The sequence below is a fragment of the Hyalella azteca genome, unplaced genomic scaffold (genome assembly GCF_000764305.2).
Source record: "Hyalella azteca isolate HAZT.00-mixed unplaced genomic scaffold, Hazt_2.0.2 contig9283, whole genome shotgun sequence".
Taxonomy (NCBI): Eukaryota; Metazoa; Arthropoda; class Malacostraca; order Amphipoda; family Hyalellidae; genus Hyalella; species Hyalella azteca.
The window spans coordinates 161,543-182,503 of NW_025939357.1; the positions used below are offsets into that span (position 1 = coordinate 161,543).

The 20,961-nt window shown below is 38.4% G+C and overlaps 2 protein-coding genes and 1 long non-coding RNA gene across 3 annotated transcripts; 2 read left to right on the forward strand and 1 right to left on the reverse strand.

The window, feature by feature from the left end:
• Positions 1–788: 788 nt before the first annotated feature.
• On the forward strand, positions 789–8,102 carry LOC108678728 (major facilitator superfamily domain-containing protein 6). Its single transcript, XM_018167192.2, has 9 exons — positions 789–1,145; positions 1,998–2,180; positions 2,515–2,701; positions 2,940–3,324; positions 4,267–4,477; positions 5,184–5,347; positions 5,979–6,252; positions 6,844–7,011; positions 7,790–8,102. Exons 1-9 carry the CDS (start codon positions 1,016–1,018, stop codon positions 8,044–8,046), a joined length of 1,959 nt encoding a protein of 652 aa, XP_018022681.2. The 5' UTR covers positions 789–1,015; the 3' UTR covers positions 8,047–8,102.
• A 191-nt stretch (positions 8,103–8,293) lies between these two features.
• Positions 8,294–12,791, forward strand: LOC125178379. Its single transcript, XR_007156876.1, has 2 exons — positions 8,294–8,344; positions 8,926–12,791. It is a non-coding gene; the product is annotated as an uncharacterized LOC125178379 (long non-coding RNA).
• A 312-nt stretch (positions 12,792–13,103) lies between these two features.
• Positions 13,104–19,571, reverse strand: LOC108678729 (40S ribosomal protein S6). The gene is made up of 4 exons (XM_018167193.2): positions 19,472–19,571; positions 15,070–15,274; positions 14,303–14,448; positions 13,104–13,507 (listed from the first exon to the last, which is right to left on the reverse strand). Exons 1-4 carry the CDS (start codon positions 19,475–19,477, stop codon positions 13,136–13,138), a joined length of 729 nt encoding a protein of 242 aa, XP_018022682.1. The 5' UTR covers positions 19,478–19,571; the 3' UTR covers positions 13,104–13,135.
• Between the last annotated feature and the right edge of the window lie 1,390 nt (positions 19,572–20,961).

The following is a 20,961-nucleotide window of genomic DNA, read 5'->3' on the forward strand; positions in this document are numbered from 1 at the left end:
GGGGATAAAGTAAAACACATTATATAGGTTAATGAACTTGGATGTGTTGTTCTTACCTTCTTACCACCGCAACTTTTCGTTCTCATCGAAACGTCGCCTCACTCTCTTGTATATTAGTGTGCAGTGTTTTCCATTGTTTCAAAATATCCATTGTCTGTGCGAGACTGTAAGAAATTATCCAATATCTGAGAGAAGTTATCTTACCTGAGCCAGATTGTTGAGCAAGCCTTCGTTTGTTCACATGATATGTGTCCTGAGTTATCGCTGCGCTGGAAATGTATTTCGGTCTCCCAAATTTATTCAGATGGACTCCGATAGCTGACATGTGACGAGTGGCCGAGTTTGTGCTCATTACCATACAATGCGGCTTCTTGTTACAGGTCATTTGCAAAATATCTCGCGAGAAAAAGCCGATCAGGGAGAGAATGACGCAGAAAAAATTGTTATTTGCATTCTGGCGAGATTACAAGTCGAGATGTTGGCTTGAGCATTATTTGTTGTAATACGAGACGATTGGACTCGGTTACTTGGAACCCGAGATTTACATCCAGATTCATCAAACATCCCAATAAACATGCTGTGACCTGGAGTATATAATAAGCTTGTCTGATGCTTACGGTTATCATTTCTGTAGTTCGTTTTGTTTATTTTAACATCTTCGTATTTATGTATGAGATAGCATCTTCCTAATATACCTGCGAGATTTTTCATCGGGTTATCAAAAGTACTCGCGCAGCAAGTGTTATACATATTGAAATTCATGCCCACTATAATTGTCTTTGTTTCAGATTATTATTTTTAGAGACGATGAAGGTACTATGATGAAGACTTGTGAAGATGGTCGTATTGAAGGAGTTGCTAGGACATGAAGCCGTTGGACCAAGAATGTAACCTTTGAGATTCTTAGTATTGCACATTCACTTCCAGCAATTATTTTAATTCCCAGAGAGTTCTTTCGTGAATGTTTCCCAAACGCTGTTTTAATATCACAATCGCTGTTTGAAAATATATTATAATGGAGAACCCTCAGCAAGTGCCCGTGCCCATCTATAATCCTGTACCAAAGACGCGAGAGAGGAAAAACAATGAGTGCGTCAACAGAAAATTGATCGTCCCTAAATTGCTGCTGATGACATTTTATGGAGGTAAGTCTCGTTCTGTGCAGCTGCTTAATTTAATACTTTGCATCGGAGCTTCATTTGGCTCCGGTGATAAAATTAGTGATTTTGTATTCTTGTGGACGATCGCTTGTGTTGTTTTGAACAGAAATATTTTTCGTTGTAAACAATGTTAGGTTATTCATCGTATATTGCAACATATTTTATTAACGGTATTTTCAAGTTTTCGAGATTTTATTTCCCAAAGCACGCCGGATTAAGCTGGTACGAGGCAATAAAATTGTTACGTGTTATATATACTGGTTGCATTTAATCACTTCATAATATTTCATCTCACGTAACGAAATAACCGAGGAGAGCGGAATCAAGCTCATTATTCATCGTACGTGCATGATATAGTAGCGTGCTTGGAATGCAGCGTGGGTGACTATATAATGCTGGCTGAGGATTGGACTGGAATGGATTCGACAAAAAGACGACCGGTTCATCATGTATTGAGCAACTTGTCACAATTCAACAGTTTTTATGAAGAATTTCGATTGTTGTTTTTGCCGCGCTAGTCAGCGCAGTAATATATACATGATGTCCATATAAGTTAGGAGCCCCTTTTTGGGACTAACCAGAAGCAAATCCAGATCGAGATATGTAATGTGGGAGGTACGAAACGTCTTTCAAAAAGTGTGAGCTAAATCATGGCAAAGGAGTTTTTTGCGTCGTCTTCAATTTCATCTCTCGATATTATATAGAAACAAAAGTTCGTCTGGTTTTCGATTGCAGTTAAAAATGCAAAATCGAACAAAAATTATTTTCAGTTCTACAAATATCGGTAATGAAATCACGAATGTCGTCTTGATAAACCGTCTGTATTTGGCGCGGCAGCCTTGGGTTGCCTGCTGCCATTCCTGACGCTGCACATGAAGCACCTCGGCCTGACGCACGATGAGATCACCTGGATTAACTCTGTACTCCCCCTCACCTCCATCTGGGGTCCCCCCCTTGCCGGCTTCCTGGCGGACCGCAGCGGACGCCATAAAGCCATCACTATCCTCGCCATGCTGCTCGGTCAGTTCTTTACTAGACTTGTCTCATTATTCGAGAAAATGTCATTTTCTCGTGGAATAATTGCATGCAAGTTAGCTTTGATGTTGTATCATTGCGAGTGTTTTTCATTTCAACTTATATAAATTTGAAATTTATGTCCAGTTTCTTAAGATATGTAGTTCAGAATCAGAGCTTTCCGTTATCGGTGTTGCTTTATTATCGTTAATTTGCAAGTCTGAAATCTAATACGCACCTCTCTAACTACTATATAATTAAATGATTTTACTCAATATTCGTTTGAATATGCTCTTCGTTGTTTCTAAATAAAAAAAATATTTGATTTTACACGCCGCAGCGGCGCTATTCCACATGCTGCTGCTGTTCGTGCCGCCGTGCGACCGCGTGGCGCCTCATCCGCCGCCGCTGCAGTTCTGGTGTAACAACGAGCGCTCTCATCTCTCCCTAGTGCCTTGTGACGCGCCCTTCTTCGGCAACCCCTGTGATAAATACTCCGGCCATCTCAGAATGCTGGCAAACTTTAGGTCTGGTCCATTATTATTCTTCGGCAACATGATTGATAATAGTCGAAAAATTATGGTAGAAGTAAATCATTATCTTGGCTTAAATATTATGCTGTCATTGTTTAGTCAATTATCAAACGCGTAGGTATTCTGGCAGAACATTTCGCAGCACCAATTTCAGCTTTTTTCGTTACAGATTAAACTTTTTTCATTAAAGATTTGACTTTTTTTGTTACAAATCAGATTTTTTTCGTTACAGATTAGACAACTGTCGTTATCACTGCAGCAATGCAACGACAGCCTTTTTGTTCGACAATCCTGAGGATGACATGACCATGGATAGCGAGGACTCCTTACAAGGCTTACAGCTGCCCACCATCGAACAGTCGCTACCAGCATCCCTGCCGATGGTTTGCTTCGTGGACGCGTCTGGTCGCCAGGAGTGCCGTACGATGGCCACCTCCGAACACTCGTTGACCTTCCGACGGCCGCTTGTGCTCGAGGATGTGACGCGCGTAGCAGACGCCAGGATACAAACGTGTCAGTTCGAGCAGGGGGAGTCAACGTATGAAGGCAGTGCGTTTCATAACGTCGTGTGTCCCACCGACAGTCAGTGCAGCGTCGTGTGTGATGCTGCCGAACAGGTGAGCATGCTTGTATGTTTTGAATTTGTAATGTCATTTAGATTGTGAACGTCAATTTAATGCTACCTCGTAGCCAACCAAAATACACATGTTTATACTGCACGTCAAAAAACACAGTAAATTTGAGGCGGAGAGAAGACGATTAAGATTTTTAAATTTGAATACCATTTCATAATTCTCTGAGGAAGCCTATGATGAATTCACTCAAGGACAGGTTACTGTAACGTAGGATCAACGGTGTTTTTATTTAATTTTCTCGCTCTGTAGTTTGATATAAATGGTTATCACCATTTCCATTGCTCACCGTGAGCATTTTTTTTACGCTAGGAACACCGTCAGCTGGCGCTCCTAGCGTAAAAAACTCATGTAAATCGTAAACATTGAACTGTTCTCTATAATGTTTTTACGTGAACCTGGTAAAATTGCATTGTGAAACTTTTTTTTCTGCTTTGTTAAAAATTGTGTTACTATATGTATCATATTCATTATTTCATTGGTACCAATGGCTTTTATTACAATGAAGTAATAAAAATATTTGGCTGCAATGTCTTCACATCATTATACACTAGATGTTACTTGGATGTCTTCCAAAAATGTCTCAATTTAGTGTAGTTTGATAAATGCGCCCGTTAGAAATTTGCTTGATCAACATACGACGTCGAAGTTTTTGGCGCTGTCAATGAAATATGATAGTACCTTTGAATCTAAACCAGAACTATAGATTACTTTCTCTTACATGAATAGATGACTATCGGTTACTCCTACTTACTACATATGACTCTCAATCCCATTGATATACGACTATATTACTGATATACGACTAAAGTTGACTATACTACTACTACTAATAATAATAAACTATAGAGTACTTTTATCTATTGATGAGAGAGCATGAGTAATACAGCCCTTGTAATGATGTGCTTGGACTGGCCGGTATTACAGAGCAACGGGACGATGTTCCTACAAACGGGCGTGTGCGAGAGCGTGGAAGGCAACCCGCAGGTGACGTTTTGGGTGTACTTCGTGGTGAGAGCTCTGGCCGACCTCTTCCCTACGGTGCTCATCTCGCTGCTCGACGCCATGGTGCTCACTATGGTCACGCAATACAATGGAGACTTCGGCCGCCAGAAGATGTTTGGTCTCGTCTCTGTGGGTGCGTTGCTCGGATCTTAAGCTCTGGATATTGTGGTGGCGGTCATTCTGTAGTATTGATGTGGTATATACAGAACATAGAGTTGTTCAAGAGTTGGTTTCACCGCTCAGTTTTATTTCTTGAGGACTAGTATATATTTTTGCGTATATATATGACTATATACACAAGAAAAATCGATAGAATTATACTTAGCTTACCTTCATAAATACCCGAAAATTACTTAATCCTTGTCTACTTGATGTATCAGTATTCTTATTAAAGATGTATATCATATTCTTCATCAGTACCTAATTTTTTATTGTATTTTAGTCATACATGTTATGTCTTAATGCAATTCCACTAATTAGACGCTTGATTTGAGTTTTAGTTTGCTGTGTGGGAGTAACGAGTATTCACATGTCCTCCGTGGCATCGCTTGTTCTATAAATAAATTGAATCCGCAACGTATTCCCCGAAAGATGCACATGTCATCTCTGATATGCTCTACTTCAAATCTAAATAAAGTGGTGAACTTCGTCATCATATAAATTATTTCATGCATGATTCTGAAAGTATTTTCGATTTGAAATTATGGAAATCAGTGTTTGACAGACATGGTTGTGCACAAGAATTTAGTTGACACTTTCTACCTGACAATAATATATTAACAAGTCCTTCATCGGTGAATTTATTCACAGAAGTGAATAATTTCCCTAATATTTGTCAGGCATAACTGCCCCTCTGGTGGGTATCCTGATGGACGGACGCTTTGGGTCGTACGGTAACCTGAAGTACGGTCCTGTGTTCTACGTCTTCACGGCCCTCATGCTCGTGTCGGCCGTCATCACGCTCTTCCTGCCCTTCCAAGTCGAGCTCCGCACCAACAGCCTGGTGGGGATAACTATTGCTCTATTATATCACTATTACTATTAGAAATTTAAAAGCGAAGAAAACGCCACAAAAATTCAGCATTTCTCTATTGAAAACGTTGACACTTTACCATCAGAAATGCTGAATTTTTGTGGCGTTTTCTTCGCTTTTAAATTTCTAGTGAATTTGCGTATCAAGCAATCTAGTGACATTACTATTACTATTACATTACCATTTATTGGCATATTAAAGCAGTATTTCAATATTATAAATTATGCAAACCATTTACATCCTTATGATGAGTATAGGACTTCTTAGTCCACGGTCACGCTGATGCGCCGCCTTCGTCGTATACTCTTCAATTCAGAATCAGTCGCGTATTATTGGCAGCTTTTTGTAGGTATCGATAGTTGAAATAGAATTTCATCAGAATGCCTAACTTAATAATGAAGCCGGACTTAATTGCGCAATCAACACTTCCGTGACTTCTTCAGCTTCAAGTCATTATATTCTACGGTAGTTTCACTGCATAACCGACTGAGTGTTTGATGCTCAGGTGTACACACTATTGACGGATTGAAATACTAATGATGGACTCGTCCAATTTGATTTGGTAAGCTAATTTGTGTACCTTTGATTTAATTTTTTCCAGTTGAAAAGCTTGTCGCTGCTCTTCAGAAACGGAGAACTCGTCGTGCTCTTCTTGATCATGTTTGTTCTGGGGTCATTCTGGAGTTACTTGGAGACTTTCTTCTACATTTACCTGGAATCTCTGCACGCTCCTAAACTGCTCATCGGCCTCACCATAACCATCGGCATAGTGCCATCAATACCGTTCTTGTTCAAGAGTGAAAGAATAGTCAACTATTGCGGCCATCACCACCTACTCATGCTCGCTTTTGTGATGTATTGCATCAGGTTCTTGGGTGCGTTGCTATCACTCAACTGATTGTATTAGTTGATAACCATCTGACAATATATTTAATCGAGGACTTCAAGTTATCGTATTTGGCTTGGTTTTCGGCATCCATTTGACGAATATTTCATTCAGCTACGTCAACCTGTTTTAATTTTTACCAATGCTGACTAAGTGATTCTCTTTTGCTTACTCTTCCTGGAGATAAAAACCTATACCCTCAGAATGTTTTTTGCACCGACGCCGTACATACCAAATTGTAGTGTTCGGCCATCACAATTGAAGAGAGTGAGCAGGGTTTTGAACGAAATTGTGTTGCCAACGTGAGTGTGTCAGTGGCTCTGATGTGTGTCAGTGGCTCTGATGTGTGTCAGTGGCTCTGATGTGTGTCAGTGGCTCTGATGTATGTCAGTGGCTCTGATGTATGTCAGTGGCTTTGCCTGTGTGGTGGAGAGCTCGTGTCAGTGGCTCTGATGTGTGTCAGTGGCTTTGCCTGTGTGGTGGAGAGCTCGTGTCAGTGGCTCTGATGTGGCTCGCGAATGTGTCAGTGACGTGTGCCTGTGTGGTGGAGAGCTCTGATGTTCACGCTTTTCCCGATTAGGTTTCGCGTACATGAGGAACCCTTGGTGGAGCATGCCGCTGGAGGTGCTGGAGCTGTTCACGCTAAACATGCTACAGGTCGCAGCCTCCACTCTAGCCTTCGTGCTCGCACCCAAGAGTCTCGTCGCTACGGCTCAAGCTTTCGTCTTTATTGCCCACTTCACTTTTGGTGAGCCTGGTGTCCGTAGTTCGTTGGACAAATAATAATTAACTGTTAACGGTATGCATATTGGCTTGAGTCAATCAGGTCTTGAGAAAATCCATCACACTGCATAGAATAACAATAAAAAAATGAATACCGTATTTAGTTAAGTCATATTCACCTGTTTTATACGTTTCTTGTATAGTTGAATTATGGTGCTGTGGACAATTAATTGACGTTTTTGTTTAACTCACTCGAGTCTTGATTTTACCCAACGCTCGATACTTGCAATCGTCTCTCAACGTATAAATAAATTTTTTTCTCCTCAAATCCTGGCTTCATCGTACGCATTGCATGCATGGTCACGTTTGCCGTTTTTCATCTCGTGCTATTTTGGTTCGCGAACGGAAACAATTGAACCCAAATAAAAAATATAAGATTTTTGCAATTACTGTTTCTACGGTAAATGTTATCATTTATTTCTTATTTGCACTTATTATTGTATATCTTTAGTTCGACTTGCTCCCACCGATATTTTTCAGAATTTTTTTATTAATTTTTTAGATTTTATATATTTATATTTTAGGAATTATTTATATTTCTAGAGTTAGCCCTGACGTCAAGCTCGTTAAAAAAAAATAAGAAAAAACGTCAAGCTCGTGTGTGCAGGTCGCTGTGTCAGTGCGCTCGTATCAGGCGTTTTATTAATTTTTTATTAGTATGAATTTTTAGAATTAATATTTTTCTATTGTTGAAATTATTTATATTTTAATGTTTAACCCTGACGTGAAGCTCGTGTGCGCAGGTCGCTGTGTCGGTGCGCTCGTATCAGGCGTCCTCATCGACGCCTACGGGATGATCAAAGTATTCCTGGGGGCGAGTGCGGTGTCCGGGTTACTGGGCGCCGTGTACTTCATCTCTTATTACTGCATACGCTGGCGCAACAAGAAGACTGGCAGGAGCTCCAGACAAGCCGGCAAACAAAACAACAGTCAGCTCACGCAGCACAATGCCAACGGTGATCAGACTGCGCTCATAGGTCTTATCTATAATATACTTTAAGTATGGCATCTTCTTTGCAATGACGCCGGCAAACAAAACAACAGTCAGCTCACGCAGCACAATGCCAACGGTGATCAGACAGCGCACAGAGCTCTTATCAATTATATACTTTAAGTATCGCATTTTCTTTGCAATGACGACGGCAAACAAAACAACAGTCAGCTCACGCAGCACAATGCCAACGGTGATCAGACAGCGCTCATAAATCTTATCTATAATATACTTTAAATATGGCATCTTCTTTGCAATGACGCCGGCAAACAAAACAACAGTCAGCTCACGCAGCACAATGCCAACGGTGATCAGACAGCGCTCATAGCTCTGATCAATTATATACTTTAAGTATGGCATTTTCTTTGCAAAGACTACGATTGATTGGTATAAATTACATAGGCGTTAACAACGCATATTTTTTAGAGGATAATCAGTATTCTTGTTATTTTGCTGTTGGAATCTTTCATTTGTTCGAAAATTGGGAAGGTTTATTTGAAAAATCGTCAACTCTTGTTGACATTTTAATGCCAAGACACATGCTATCTTTTATTGGAGTTAAAATGAAATTTTGATGACCGCAACTTGGGGCAAAATTAGTGAAAAAGGATCAAGTTTGTCAAAATTCACTTTCACAAATAGCTTATTCCGTACATTTTATTTCTTTTGTTGATTCCATCATTTACTATACTATTATTTCAGGGACTGTCTATTCTACATTATTTTCAAAGATATTGTAAATTACACGCAAGGTGCATCTTATGTATAATTCACTAACCTATTATCATTCATTTCAAATTAGGTTATTGCGAAATATTCACGATTTTTCCTTAGATGTTGCTAACGTTATCGTACTCCTCATGAAGCCGTTGTTTTGTGTTTCCGCAGGCAACGTGGCTAACGGCACCTACAGGCCCATCCCTCTGAACGACAGAGTATGACCCTTCACTTCTCGTGGATCTCATCCTGTGCACGCTTCTTATCCTCAGAGCCGTGATGCCCAGCGATCAACATCGCAGGATGTTGACAACAATGTGCAATATATGCCCGTCCTCACTCCAAGCCTAAATGATTTACTGGAAGAAAGATTTCTTCCTGATGGGCATTTAGTTTCAAGTAGAAAAAAGGCAGCTCCAGAAAATATTACCGATCGAACGTTAGAAGAACAGGAGGGAGAGGTAGCTTCCCTTGCGACAGACGCTCCTGTGTTCTTCATCAAATGGCTAGATAGAAATTTGGCTGTTGAAGAACAGTTCACTCCTCCACTTTTGAGGTCCAATAACAGCAATTGAGAATCAAATAAGTGGAAATATTGATCATGCTAGAACAGGGGTCTCAAACTCATATTAGCATGGGGTCAGCGGCCGCGCCATTAAATTTCACGATTTTTATTAAGCCTGATTATTTTAATTACGAATTTTAATTTTTTAATTTTTCACGCACAGGCAGTCTAAATTATTAGCTTACTCTTTCAGGCACTGTTGTTCAAACTTTGTGCTCTTTACAAAAGAGAAGTGAGCCAGGTTTCCATTTTTCAGCTGAGTGGCCCATTAATTCAGCTTGCATCAGAATGATTTGATGCGGTCAAACGGTAATTAGCTGCTTTGAACCTTGTAGTTGTGAATATAGTGTTGAGATGTTGTGTGATGTCAGTAAAAATAGCAAGATATGGCAATAACAATGGGCCTCTGAGCTGAGGTATGTCTCTGCCTTCCTTTGCCATGAACAATTATATTTCCCGTCTCTGTTCAAAAATCTCTGCAGCGCTTTTTTTACGACTCAACCATCTCTCGTCCGTACGATTTAAGAACTCCCCATATTCCTTTTCCCAGTGCAGTGAAATATGCTACAAAGTCTTTTGCAGCGGTAATCAGTTCTTGTTGAACATTTGTCGCTGACTTGGTGATCCTGCTTGGCTTGCAACTGTCTTCCCAGACAAACTTATGCCTTCGAAGAGCTTCGTTTTCTCGAGGCTGATAATGTCACACGCCTGTCCTTAGCAAACTGGCCTTCAGTGAATGGTCGTGATGCCTTTGCTACCATCTCGTTAACAAGAAAGCTTGTCTTCATTGGCTGTGTTGATGCTTGAAAAAAGGTTTTTTGTTTACTTAAAAATACTTTCAAGTGATGGACGCTTTCCCCGCACCGTTTGGCGGACGGACAGCCCATCATAATGTTCTCGATGCAATGTTTCGTAATGTCTATGTACGTTGTATGACTTGAGAACAGACATGCACTGCAATCATACAGCCTAGTTTTTTTCCTCACATCATTGACAAATTTTAAATTTTCCAAATTCTCCTGGAACACTTTTTTTTTCATCTGCTATTTTTCGCTTTTGGAAAGACGATGACATTTTTAAGGCTACTACACTACTACAGTAAAGTTGAGTAAACAAAAAACTCTCCTCCGTAACTGGAAAACCTGATGACAAAGCAAAAACAAGAATATCATATGTATGTTTAATCACCAAGCACAACATATATATTTATACATTTACACCCCGGCCGTGGCCGCGTGTTTGAGACCCCTGTACTAGAATAAGATATTTTTCAGTGGGACCAATCTGCTGTTTAAACGTCTTGTAGCTGCTCTTTATTACCCTTTTGTTGTGCTGTCAGATAATCCTTATGCTCGCCATTTCACAAAAAAAAATCATCAAAACGACCAATGAAGATGTAATCTCTTCTGGAAAGTGATTGAATCGGACGTTTAATAATTGACCAAAACCACCTGTAGCCTTAACTTACAGACAAAATTTTCCTTCTTACGATTACGTCTTTTACCCGATCTCGTGTCGAATGTTTATGCCCTGTAGCTGTGACCAACTTGTGTTCTTCACAATCAAAGGGAGTGAGAATTAAAAACGAAACTTTCCGGTGCTCTCCTAATGAACCAGTCATGTTTGGGAGCTGTGCTCCACTGTTCATGGTGCTTGCTGCTAGTGAGTCGTGCCCTCGGCCCGCCAGCTCTTGATTCGGTTTGAATGAGAATTTGAACACCGACGTGATTACCAAATAAGGCTCTTTGTACTGTACGTTTTATATCAAGTATATTCAACCATATTTTTACAAAGTTAAATGTAGAAATCTTAGAGAGTAAGTTGTTTGAATGAGTTGTGAAGTTTGATCTTGCGCAAAACAGGGAAGGATGGTGCAGCTTTTTTTGACAATGCCTGTGTTTTGAGTTTAATTTAAAAGAAGGTGCAATTGCAGCTTAGATTTTAATGAGGCCATAACCTTGTCAATAATGTTATTGTTAAGCGTTTGGATGTTAAAGGGTGTACATTTAAAGTGCTTCTGTACATTTTACGTAGAGTTCAATTGCGGACCAAGTGTCAGTTTAATCAAAACTTGTTATTTTAGCTTTGAGATAGTGAAATTTTATTAGCAGAATTTTTATTACTAATTAGAATTCCTTGTTATCCCTCCATAGATGTTGTTCGTAGATAATATCCCTGAGGATTAATCCTAAATTGATTAGATTTAAGTCTGCTGAGCTATTTCTTTGCTTGATGTCGCTCCTTTCCCAAACCGTCCACGAGGCTGCGTACAGCTTAACGCATTCTTCCGTTTTTAGGCACAAGAGTAAAAAATATATATTTGCTCGTTTCTTAGAGATCTCTTCTGACTTCTAACTGAATGTGCTTACAATTTGATAGTTTCTATTTTCGATTATGGTTAGCGCAGAGTGTACAAAAAAATGTAAGAATTGCTTACGTTATGGAATTATAACCGTAAAACGAGTTTCGAAACTTACTGTTCTAATTAATTACTGGTCGAGTAACTTGACCAGTTCCGGTTTTTTTTTGCCTGTGAGTCCAGCACAACTTTATTTGGTCACAACCCTACAGCGTGGGTGGCGAAAAAAAATATTGCGCTATGAATCGAAGATGGTATGTCCTCGATTGTGCAGATTCGTCCGAAATCTTGTAGCAGGTTCGGCATAACACTCAAGATATGGAATATTTTCTTGTATTAACTTGCGTTAACAAATTCAAATTCAGCAAACGCATCACAATTTTCTACACATGGTGTTCTTCGTTGCATTCGTCACGATGTCTCATTTCAATGCCGGCAACAGGGTTCAAGTATCTTATAAGTAGAGCATCGACAGCGATTCTTCCGGTTGTTGTTTATGAATGGTTACCATTAAATGAATTAAAAGAATTCATTATATTATTATCAAGTCTCAGAGTATTGGAGATGAAATACATGTCCTACGTCGACGACTCGTTTGTATGTGCATGCCTGATGGAATTAATTAACACGGCTACTTCTCGACAATTTTATAATACCGACCATTCAAAAATTAAGTTTAGCATCGTAATACTACGAATAGAAGTTGCCGACACCTGTCGAGGCGAACGTCGGTAAAACCAGTTCATATATTTGAAATTCAAGAACTTGCCAGGAGTCATGGCTACACTTGGTGTGTTTTCGTTGCTGTTCTATCACCCATCGCAGCAATTTTCTACTGCGACGCTTTAAACCAACATTGAAGCTAGAGCTCCATATTTAGGATTCGTCGTCCTATCGAACTCTGCCGCTCAGCAGACAATTTTGACTTCGGTCTAGCCCAATTTGATAGGCATGGCAGCTTGAGAGCGTGAAACTTGAGCATTAAATGAAGCTTTTAGGAGTGATGTTCTCAGTTACAAATTAACGATGTGGTATAAAAGATCTATCTTACGTTAATTTTAATTGTGATACGTAATGTATATGTTCATGGCTTAATATATAGAATTTAATGATGGTAATCTTTTCTCTCCTGCAACTTTTCCGTTTCAAGCACATTGAAATTTATACGAATGTTGGTACTGATTCGAATTAAATTTCCAATTCCTTTGTTAATTCGTGTAAATGTCAGGCCTTATTTTGCAACAGAAGGCACCAAGAAACGTATCTTTATGTTACTAGAACAATTTCACTCGTTTGACCATCCAATACTATTTCCCTGGCCCTGTTACATGCAAATTTCCGAAGTGCTAACCCAATTAGTTTTTCAACTAAAATGACAATATAAGACGTTCACGTCGAAAACAAGGAGGTGAATGAAAAGTCGCGTGCACCAACGCCTTTACGTGAGCAAACTTCCTTTAGACAGAACTAGTCGACTGTCTGCGCGAAGACTTGCGTCGCTTGCTATCTGCTTTGCGTTCCTGCAACTCCTTGTATCGCAGAGCAAGCATCTTCTCGTAGTCCTCCTTGAGACTGCGTGCTGTCTCCCTCCTCTTCTTCTTGAGCGCGAGCCTACGGCGCTTATGCTGCAGCACGGCGGGGGTTACAAGACGCTGAATCTTGGGGCAAGCAAACTTCTGCTTCTTGCCTTCCTTGAGAGGCAGCGGGCGCTTCACCACAAACTGACGAACGTCGTCTTCCTTGCGCAAGTTGAAAAGCTTGCGGATTTTTGACGCTCTCTTGGGTCCGAGTCGGCGAGGCACATTCGTGTCTGTGAGGCCAGGAATTTCCTGTAAAAAAGGCAGAAAATTATAGAAGTGATTACACACCCAATGAATCTCGGCATCTCTACCCTATTGGGAAACGTTTTCTAGCCCTTAGTTCATCAATCATTATTAACTTGTCCGATAATATTTATACTAATGAGTAATGACAATCCTTGAGCTAATAATTAAATTATATAACTTCATATGGACGAGAATAATTTATCAACAGTTTTCGGAAGAATTCAATTGCAATAAAATAATTCACATGAAAATGAAGTAAAGAATGTGAAGGAATATTCACCACCGTCTTACTAAGCATGCATTTAGCCATCAGAGGCGAAGCTAAACCTTCAAGCACTCACTCCTTCTACCTTCTCAACACGTAGGGGATCAAGGGATGAATATCAAAATAATAATCATCGGTCCCTAAGAGAAAGCATTGAGCTGTAAGAAGCAAAGCAAAGACTTCGAGTACTCACTCCTACCTTCTAAACAAGTATAGCATGAAGGGATTAATATCAAATAATAATCATCAGTCCCCACGAGAAAGAAAGAGCAGTAAGAACTAAGAAGCACAGCAAAGACTTCGAGTACTCACTCCTACCTTCTTAACAAGTATGGGATCAAGGGATGAATATCAAATAATAATCATCAGTCCCAAAGAGAAAGAAAGAGCCGTAAGAAGCACAGCAAAGACTTAGAGCACTCACTCCTTCTCTCTTAACAAGTATGGGATCAAGGGATTAATACCAAAAATAATCATCAGTCCCCACGAGAAAGAAAGAGCCGTAAGAAGCAAAGCAAAGACAGAGTACTCACTCCTTCTCCCTTCTTGACGACGACGAGGGCGAGCACAGAGAGGTTGTTGTCAACAATGCAGCCCCTGACTGACTTGCGGCGACGCTCACCGTCGCGTCGTGGTCTGTAGCACGAGTGACCCTTCGACAAAAGCAAACGGACGCGATCTGAAAAATACAACATTGTTATCGCCAGTTAATGGAAAGGTGAATGAAAGACAATTTAGGTCAAAATTGTCTTTAGTATTCATGACAAAATTGTCATAAATACTTCTCAGAACCAGCCTTTTGCAACACACGAGGATCGACAACATATTAGATAACATTACATTTGTTCCCCAGAAAACACAGGCTACTCTGGTTGAAAGAAAGGAGAGTAAACCCATGACACTCGGTACCAAGAAATTAAGTATTCTAGAATATTTGATTACTATTTTTTAATATTGGTCCAAAATAATGTTCTGGATAAACACTCACTTGTAAAATCATTACTAAACTCGTTCAATTAAATTGCTGGAATTTCACACACAAATAAGTATTCAATTCTAACATGAAGTTCTCGTGACAATACAATATAATTCTGAAACCGAAGAATGTAGGATTCCACAATTTGCAGGATTTGTCAGCCAGTCTCAGCAAAAATAATTGAACCAATGCACATAGCCAAATGATTACAGAATGAAACGAGGTGTGCGCATCACTTGTCAGAATTGCTTTGAAAGGTTTCACGGAAGAATTATCAACTTTCAAAATGTGAAAAATGTTTGCAAAAAATAATTACAAACTTACTGTTAGTGAGGACTCCCTGCTTCATTGGGAAGCCTTGTTTATCATTTCCACCAGAGATGCGCACAACATAGCCCTTCCATTCATCACCAAGGGAGTCAACTTCAACCTCTTGACCCATGCGCTTTTCATAAAAAATGCGCATCTTCTTCTCATCTTCAATTTCAATGAGCTTCTGACAGCCCGTGGCAGGGAATGACACGTTCAACTGTAAAATAAAATTACTCATGAGTATTTCCAGAATAAAATTCATAATAGGGATGGACACAGAATACAAACAACGTATCGTTGAACATTTCTCTAACACATTTAATATTGTCTTAACCTGGAGACCAAGAGTTCCAAACCATTTTTCTACCATGCACCCAGAAGTAAGATTCCAAGTCATGTTATTCCGAGGAACAAATTTCAAGTGAAAGAGAAAAATTCAACAAAAATTTTCTAGTAATAAAACAATAGGAAAATATTAGATGTAAAAACACCACAATAAACCATGAACTTTATAAACTTCAATTCTGCCAAAAATACATGCCCACTACTATTTTTAACAAGAGCAGTACTTTTTATTATAGTGTACATGAAAAATGCCCATATTTGTATCAGCAATTTGATGAATAAAATTAAAGAATGAATAGTTTTCTATAAAAAGTCATGAATTGTTTTCTAAAAAAGCCATGAATTGGCAATGATAAAACAGAAAATGAGAACAAGGTGAAGAGGCAATGTTGTTCATCACGATTGTAATAAAGGATGTTAAATAAATGCATTTCTGGATTTTCAGTGAATAAAATAACAATTGAGAAGGAGCAGAGACAGTAAAAGTTAAGAGTACAGAGTTTGCATGTTTGGTTAATGCTGTATTCCACTAATACTATTGAACTTGGAGAAATTCAGTTACAAGCCTATAATTATTGCATATTCAACAATTCAGCTGTCTTGTTTAAGTGTTAGAAATCATAAAATATACATTTTTTCCATTGCAAGTTTCTTTTTGCAAATCTTAGCAAGACTAAATAGATGAGGTGAAGACCAATTTCTTTACGAGTGCAGCTTGTGTGAATCTACTGCAGTGCCAGCACTCTAAAACAGCACAGGCAGATTACATTTACTATTTATATTGAGCAATAAAATTTTTTTTTCCAAGTGTCACAGGAATAAATTTTTATTAGTCGTTTGACCCCAAATTAGAGTAAATTCATCCTTTGATTTTTGATACTTCCTTCTAGCGACTCCCAGAAATTCAAATTAATACACATTTCTATGCTTGCTGTGATGAAAGTTACTTCATTCTATTAACAATTTAACATGATATTGATACGTAGATACATAAAAAAGCCCTACTTAATACAGACATCTCCAGGCACTCAAGTGATATTTAAAAAAAAATTGGGAATATTGTAGTATGATCATATACTTTCATTAACAATTTGATAGTGAACATTTCATCTAGCAGGAATTTCGTGTCTCCATAAATGGCAAGTAAATAACCTAGTTGTGGTCAGGTGTGGAATATTTCTACCTTCCGAGCAGCAACTAGAACAATCTTGGCATTTTTGGAGCAGTTCAATTCCCGCAACTCACAAGATGAATTACCTATTTTATTGTTGACAAAAGTACAAGATAGGGCAGCAAGATTCTATCTAATTATTTAACTGTACTGAATATTTATCACTTTAGAGCTGTGAGATTTCAGTAATAAGTAGGATAATTCCAACCCTTGTTGTAGTTAGGAATGGAAAATTCCCGTTTATTTCAATTTTATGGCTCAAATATCATATACATAATTTTGATGGGTACAAAATTTTGTGACTCTAAAGCAGTGTACTAAGATTTGATCAGAAATATCACTGTCCACAAACCTGTCATTCCACAACATCTCTACTCATTGGTCTTGGAAAAATTTACAGTCATCAATGCTATTTGAACCTATTGGCATAGGGTCAAAAAGTCCCATCAGTTACAAAAGAGTCCAGCTAAAACATCCTGCAATACAACCATTGTAGAATTCCAGGAAGTGTTTGGTCATTTAGGTACACTGTACAACTGCACACATTTTGTTGCATACATAGTTGCAGTCCTATCATGGCTATAAACCTGCATTAAATTCTAAAAATTTAAAAAATGTACCACATGCAGCTTACTAAATGCCTCTAGTGAAGAAAACTGCTCTTGTTGCTACTTCAAGTAAAATGTGATATTTACAATATACAGATCACATTTTATTGGAAAATGAAAAATCTTGCATTTTGGCAAACAAGTTTGTGGCTCAAAATTGGCTTTACACAGCTTAGAATAGGAATTACCAGCTCAAAAAATTAAATCACAGCTCAGAAATACAAGAGTTCAGGGTTACAGCTTAGAGAGTAAAAATTGTTACTCTAAAATCCAGTTACAGCTTAGAGAGTAAAAATTGTTACTCTCTAGCCTGCATTTCAAGTCAATCTCCCTTGTTCCTATATAAACTAGAATTTACACAAATTTTCTCATATCAAGGGTAAAATTGATTGTTTCAGGTAATTTAAAAAATACAGGTGAAAATAAGCAGTTTTTTTGGTAATACTTTAGATTAAGTGCATCCAAAAAAAGGGTGTTTTTATTTTTTAATTATATTTTTTTTGGGGGTGTAGATCAAGAATCTGAAATCCATTTCTGGCAGTTGGCATCGGAAATTTTCAATGGAACCTAACTGGCCCTAACCTGCGAGGTTTTTCTTGATTGGCTAGGTTTTTCCGGCTGCCGGACGGACTCCAAACATAGAAAAAACCTAGCCGATCAACGAAAACCTCACAGGTTAGGTCCAGTTAGGGACAGGTTCCATTAAAAATTTCCGATGCCGACCGCCAAAAATGGATTTCAGATTCTTAATCTACACCCTAAAAAACATAATTAAAGAAAAAAAAAAACACTTTTTCTTGGATGCACTTAATCTAAAGTAATACCGTTTTTTTTTTTACTGGGGAAATAACATATACTGGAACTGGGGCAGTTCATTTTATTTGGAAAGAACCAAATGCAGGATTGAAATTTTCCTACTTTTTTTCTGCAATCACTCAGCTCTGACATGACAAATTTTTAGTATATTTGGAAACGCACAGCCTGATTGTGCCCTTTTGTTAACAATTAGATAGGAGGCAATTCATCTGGCAGGTATCTCATGGCTCAGGAAATGGCAGCAGGATGGAATTCTAATATTGACGGTTCATATATTATTCCCGATACACCTACACCAGGTTTTCGATACAACATTATTCGAGGCAAAAAAATGAACTTCTTATAGGCTTAGAACATGTATGGGTATGCTAAGTTTCTATAAGGTAATTCACTTGGAAATGTTGCGTGCCAGCAAGGCTGCAGGCACAGCTTTCACTCAACAATTAAAATTATACAAAGTATTAGTTCGTTAAAGATTTGTCTCTTAATATGACTGCAAAGAAGTATTAAGTAATTACAGCTACCGTGACTACGCTGTCAAGCAGACTTTTTGATGATGCACACACTAAACATGCAATTCATGGGAGCAAGAATACATAGAACAACAAAAGCAGTCGCCCGGAATGCAACTGCAAAAACAAATGACGATCGTGGCAGCGGCAGCACGGATCATAACGTTAATATAGTCAATGCAAGAGAATGATTAATTATGATATTTCTGATAGAGATTTGAAATATTTTTGGAAGCCTAAAACTATAACAAATTATTTCGTTACTTTGACATAGTTGATTTTAAAATAAATATTTTAATGCGAATTCATGAAAAGCGTTTAAAATAAATTGAATAATGTTCATTTATATCTATAGGCCACTATGCAGAGAGTGGATGAATATTGCAAGATCTTTGGCGACGCTTCAGTAGCCAAATTTTCGCCTTCAGAAGATCTTGCCAACACATTTAGATTGAAATTCTTGCATTTAATATATTTCTCAGTCTTTGGCCAACTATTTAGAAAAAAAGATATCTAATCAATTTCCTTGTAGTGTACTAGGCTAAGTACAGAATCATTATGCGATGATTATGCTATTAGTATCTCCTTATCTAGCTTTGCAGTGATGAAATTTACAGCCTAGGCTAAGTCTGGTCCACACTCTGTCTCTGGCTTGTCTAGTGGATACCTACAATCGCCAATACATAACACAAGCTTTTCATGAACATCACGTACCAGATTCGAAATACCATGACATTTCATTACATATGAACATACGCAATGTTTGATTATTATTAGATTAGTAATTGAGAATAAAAACACATGTATAATTGCTTCATAAAATAGCTAGATGCTGAAATTGAAGCAAGACAAGTTTCGTTTTGAAAACATCAATACAATAGCCTAATCAATCATAAACGTGCCCAGTCATCATCAAAATCAAGTAAATCCATAGCAACTCCAAAATAATATAAAGAACTAACCTTCATGTTGATGATTAATTAAATATTTACGCACTCATTCCAACACTATCCCACATACACGAAAAGTTACAAGGCCCGCAACCAACACAGAGTGTTGCAGTCGGGTTCTTCAGAGAAGTTTGATTCAGAGAAAACTCAGTGAATTTAAATTTTTGCAAGCTGAAATATCAAATTTACTTGCATGTAACGTATATAATGATTCCAATTCGGTTATAAAAATTTAAGAATTTTCTGTTTCATGTTTAAATAAGTTATTCGAAAACAATGTTTCGTTATGGATCAAACATTTCCGCCAGTCGATTCTTCACGAGCTACTAAGATTTAAAATTTGTCTGAGAAATCTTTGTATATCACGCTATATTAATATATTTTTTATTATTATATTAGCATCTGCGTGTTTTTTTCCGTTTCGACTTCATTCACATGTCACGGCCATGAAAGCTGAAATTCCCGATGGCGAAGAAATTTCGGCTGAAAACCTTCATTTCAGAGTTATAGAGAGGAATGATCGAGTAGTAATAGTTATAATCCTATGATTAATGCCGGTAATTCTGAGTTTGACCCCAAGTACAAATGAAAATTACCACCGAAATCAGCTAGGTTGCCGGGTCGTACGTCTGGGACAAATTTACGGCCGAACCCGCGTCCCAAATTCAAATCTCAAGCTAACTGTTGAAATTTGGCCATCCCCAGAATTGGCGTCTAGCCAGAGTTGGGCTAATACATAACTGAAACATGGTTTTAATTGTCGTTGACCGCGTACACTACTAGTTTTAAAGTTCTTGACCGGCAACTGAATTTGGAGTGAGTCGACCTAAAACGACATGCACTATCAGTACTTTGAACCGCACAGCGGCATACCCATAATCATTTGATGTTGACGACTGAAGAGAAAGACAGGGTTGTGGTTGAAAAATGTTACAAAAGAAAATATTAGGAAGCTAAGTATTTACTTGTAGAAAGTGATGTGCGCCCATTCGCACAATGGGCATAAGCTCTTGAGGTCCCACATACCATGCGTTCCCACTCTTACAACCATCATACATGCACGTATACTTGGACATTTCTTTCATGTGATATAGTTTTTGACTACCATTTTTCGAATTTCATGCACTCAGGAGAAACTCTTGCACTCTCATTTCCATTGATCTCTTCCATTTTCATATAACACACTCATTGCACAGCAACATGAGTCAACATAAACATGAGTCATTTTATGTGCTTCAGCCTCCTGAAATCGCATTTAATTAGATAAGATAAGCATTAATATTACTGACGTAATATGAGATCACGGAAATGATGGGCTTTGGTATTTCAGGATTCCGAAATTGCAGCCATTACCAAGCCTTACCGACGTCAGGCTAACATGCTACCCTACGTTATAAATATAACGGTGTCAGTATTCATTATCCCTTAAGAAGTTAAGACATACCACCGATTTTTAACACCGCAGAATATTTTCAGCGTTATGTGGTCTCCTACACGCAACG

What these genes read in the sequence shown, in the direction of transcription:
- LOC108678729 (XM_018167193.2), bottom strand. An exon ending in GCAGGGAGTCCTCACTAACA is followed by an intron (nt 14,449 to 15,069) that starts GTAAGTTTGTAA and finishes TGTATTTTTCAG; the next exon opens with ATCGCGTCCGTTTGCTTTTG. An exon ending in TCGTCAAGAAGGGAGAAGGA is followed by an intron (nt 13,508 to 14,302) that starts GTGAGTACTCTG and finishes CCTTTTTTACAG; the next exon opens with GAAATTCCTGGCCTCACAGA.
- LOC108678728 (XM_018167192.2), top strand. Translation starts at nt 1,016, where the DNA reads ATGGAGAACCCTCAGCAAGTGCCCGTGCCCATCTATAATCCTGTACCA. An exon ending in GTTTGGTCTCGTCTCTGTGG is followed by an intron (nt 4,478 to 5,183) that starts GTGCGTTGCTCG and finishes AATATTTGTCAG; the next exon opens with GCATAACTGCCCCTCTGGTG. An exon ending in TATTGCCCACTTCACTTTTG is followed by an intron (nt 7,012 to 7,789) that starts GTGAGCCTGGTG and finishes TCGTGTGCGCAG; the next exon opens with GTCGCTGTGTCGGTGCGCTC.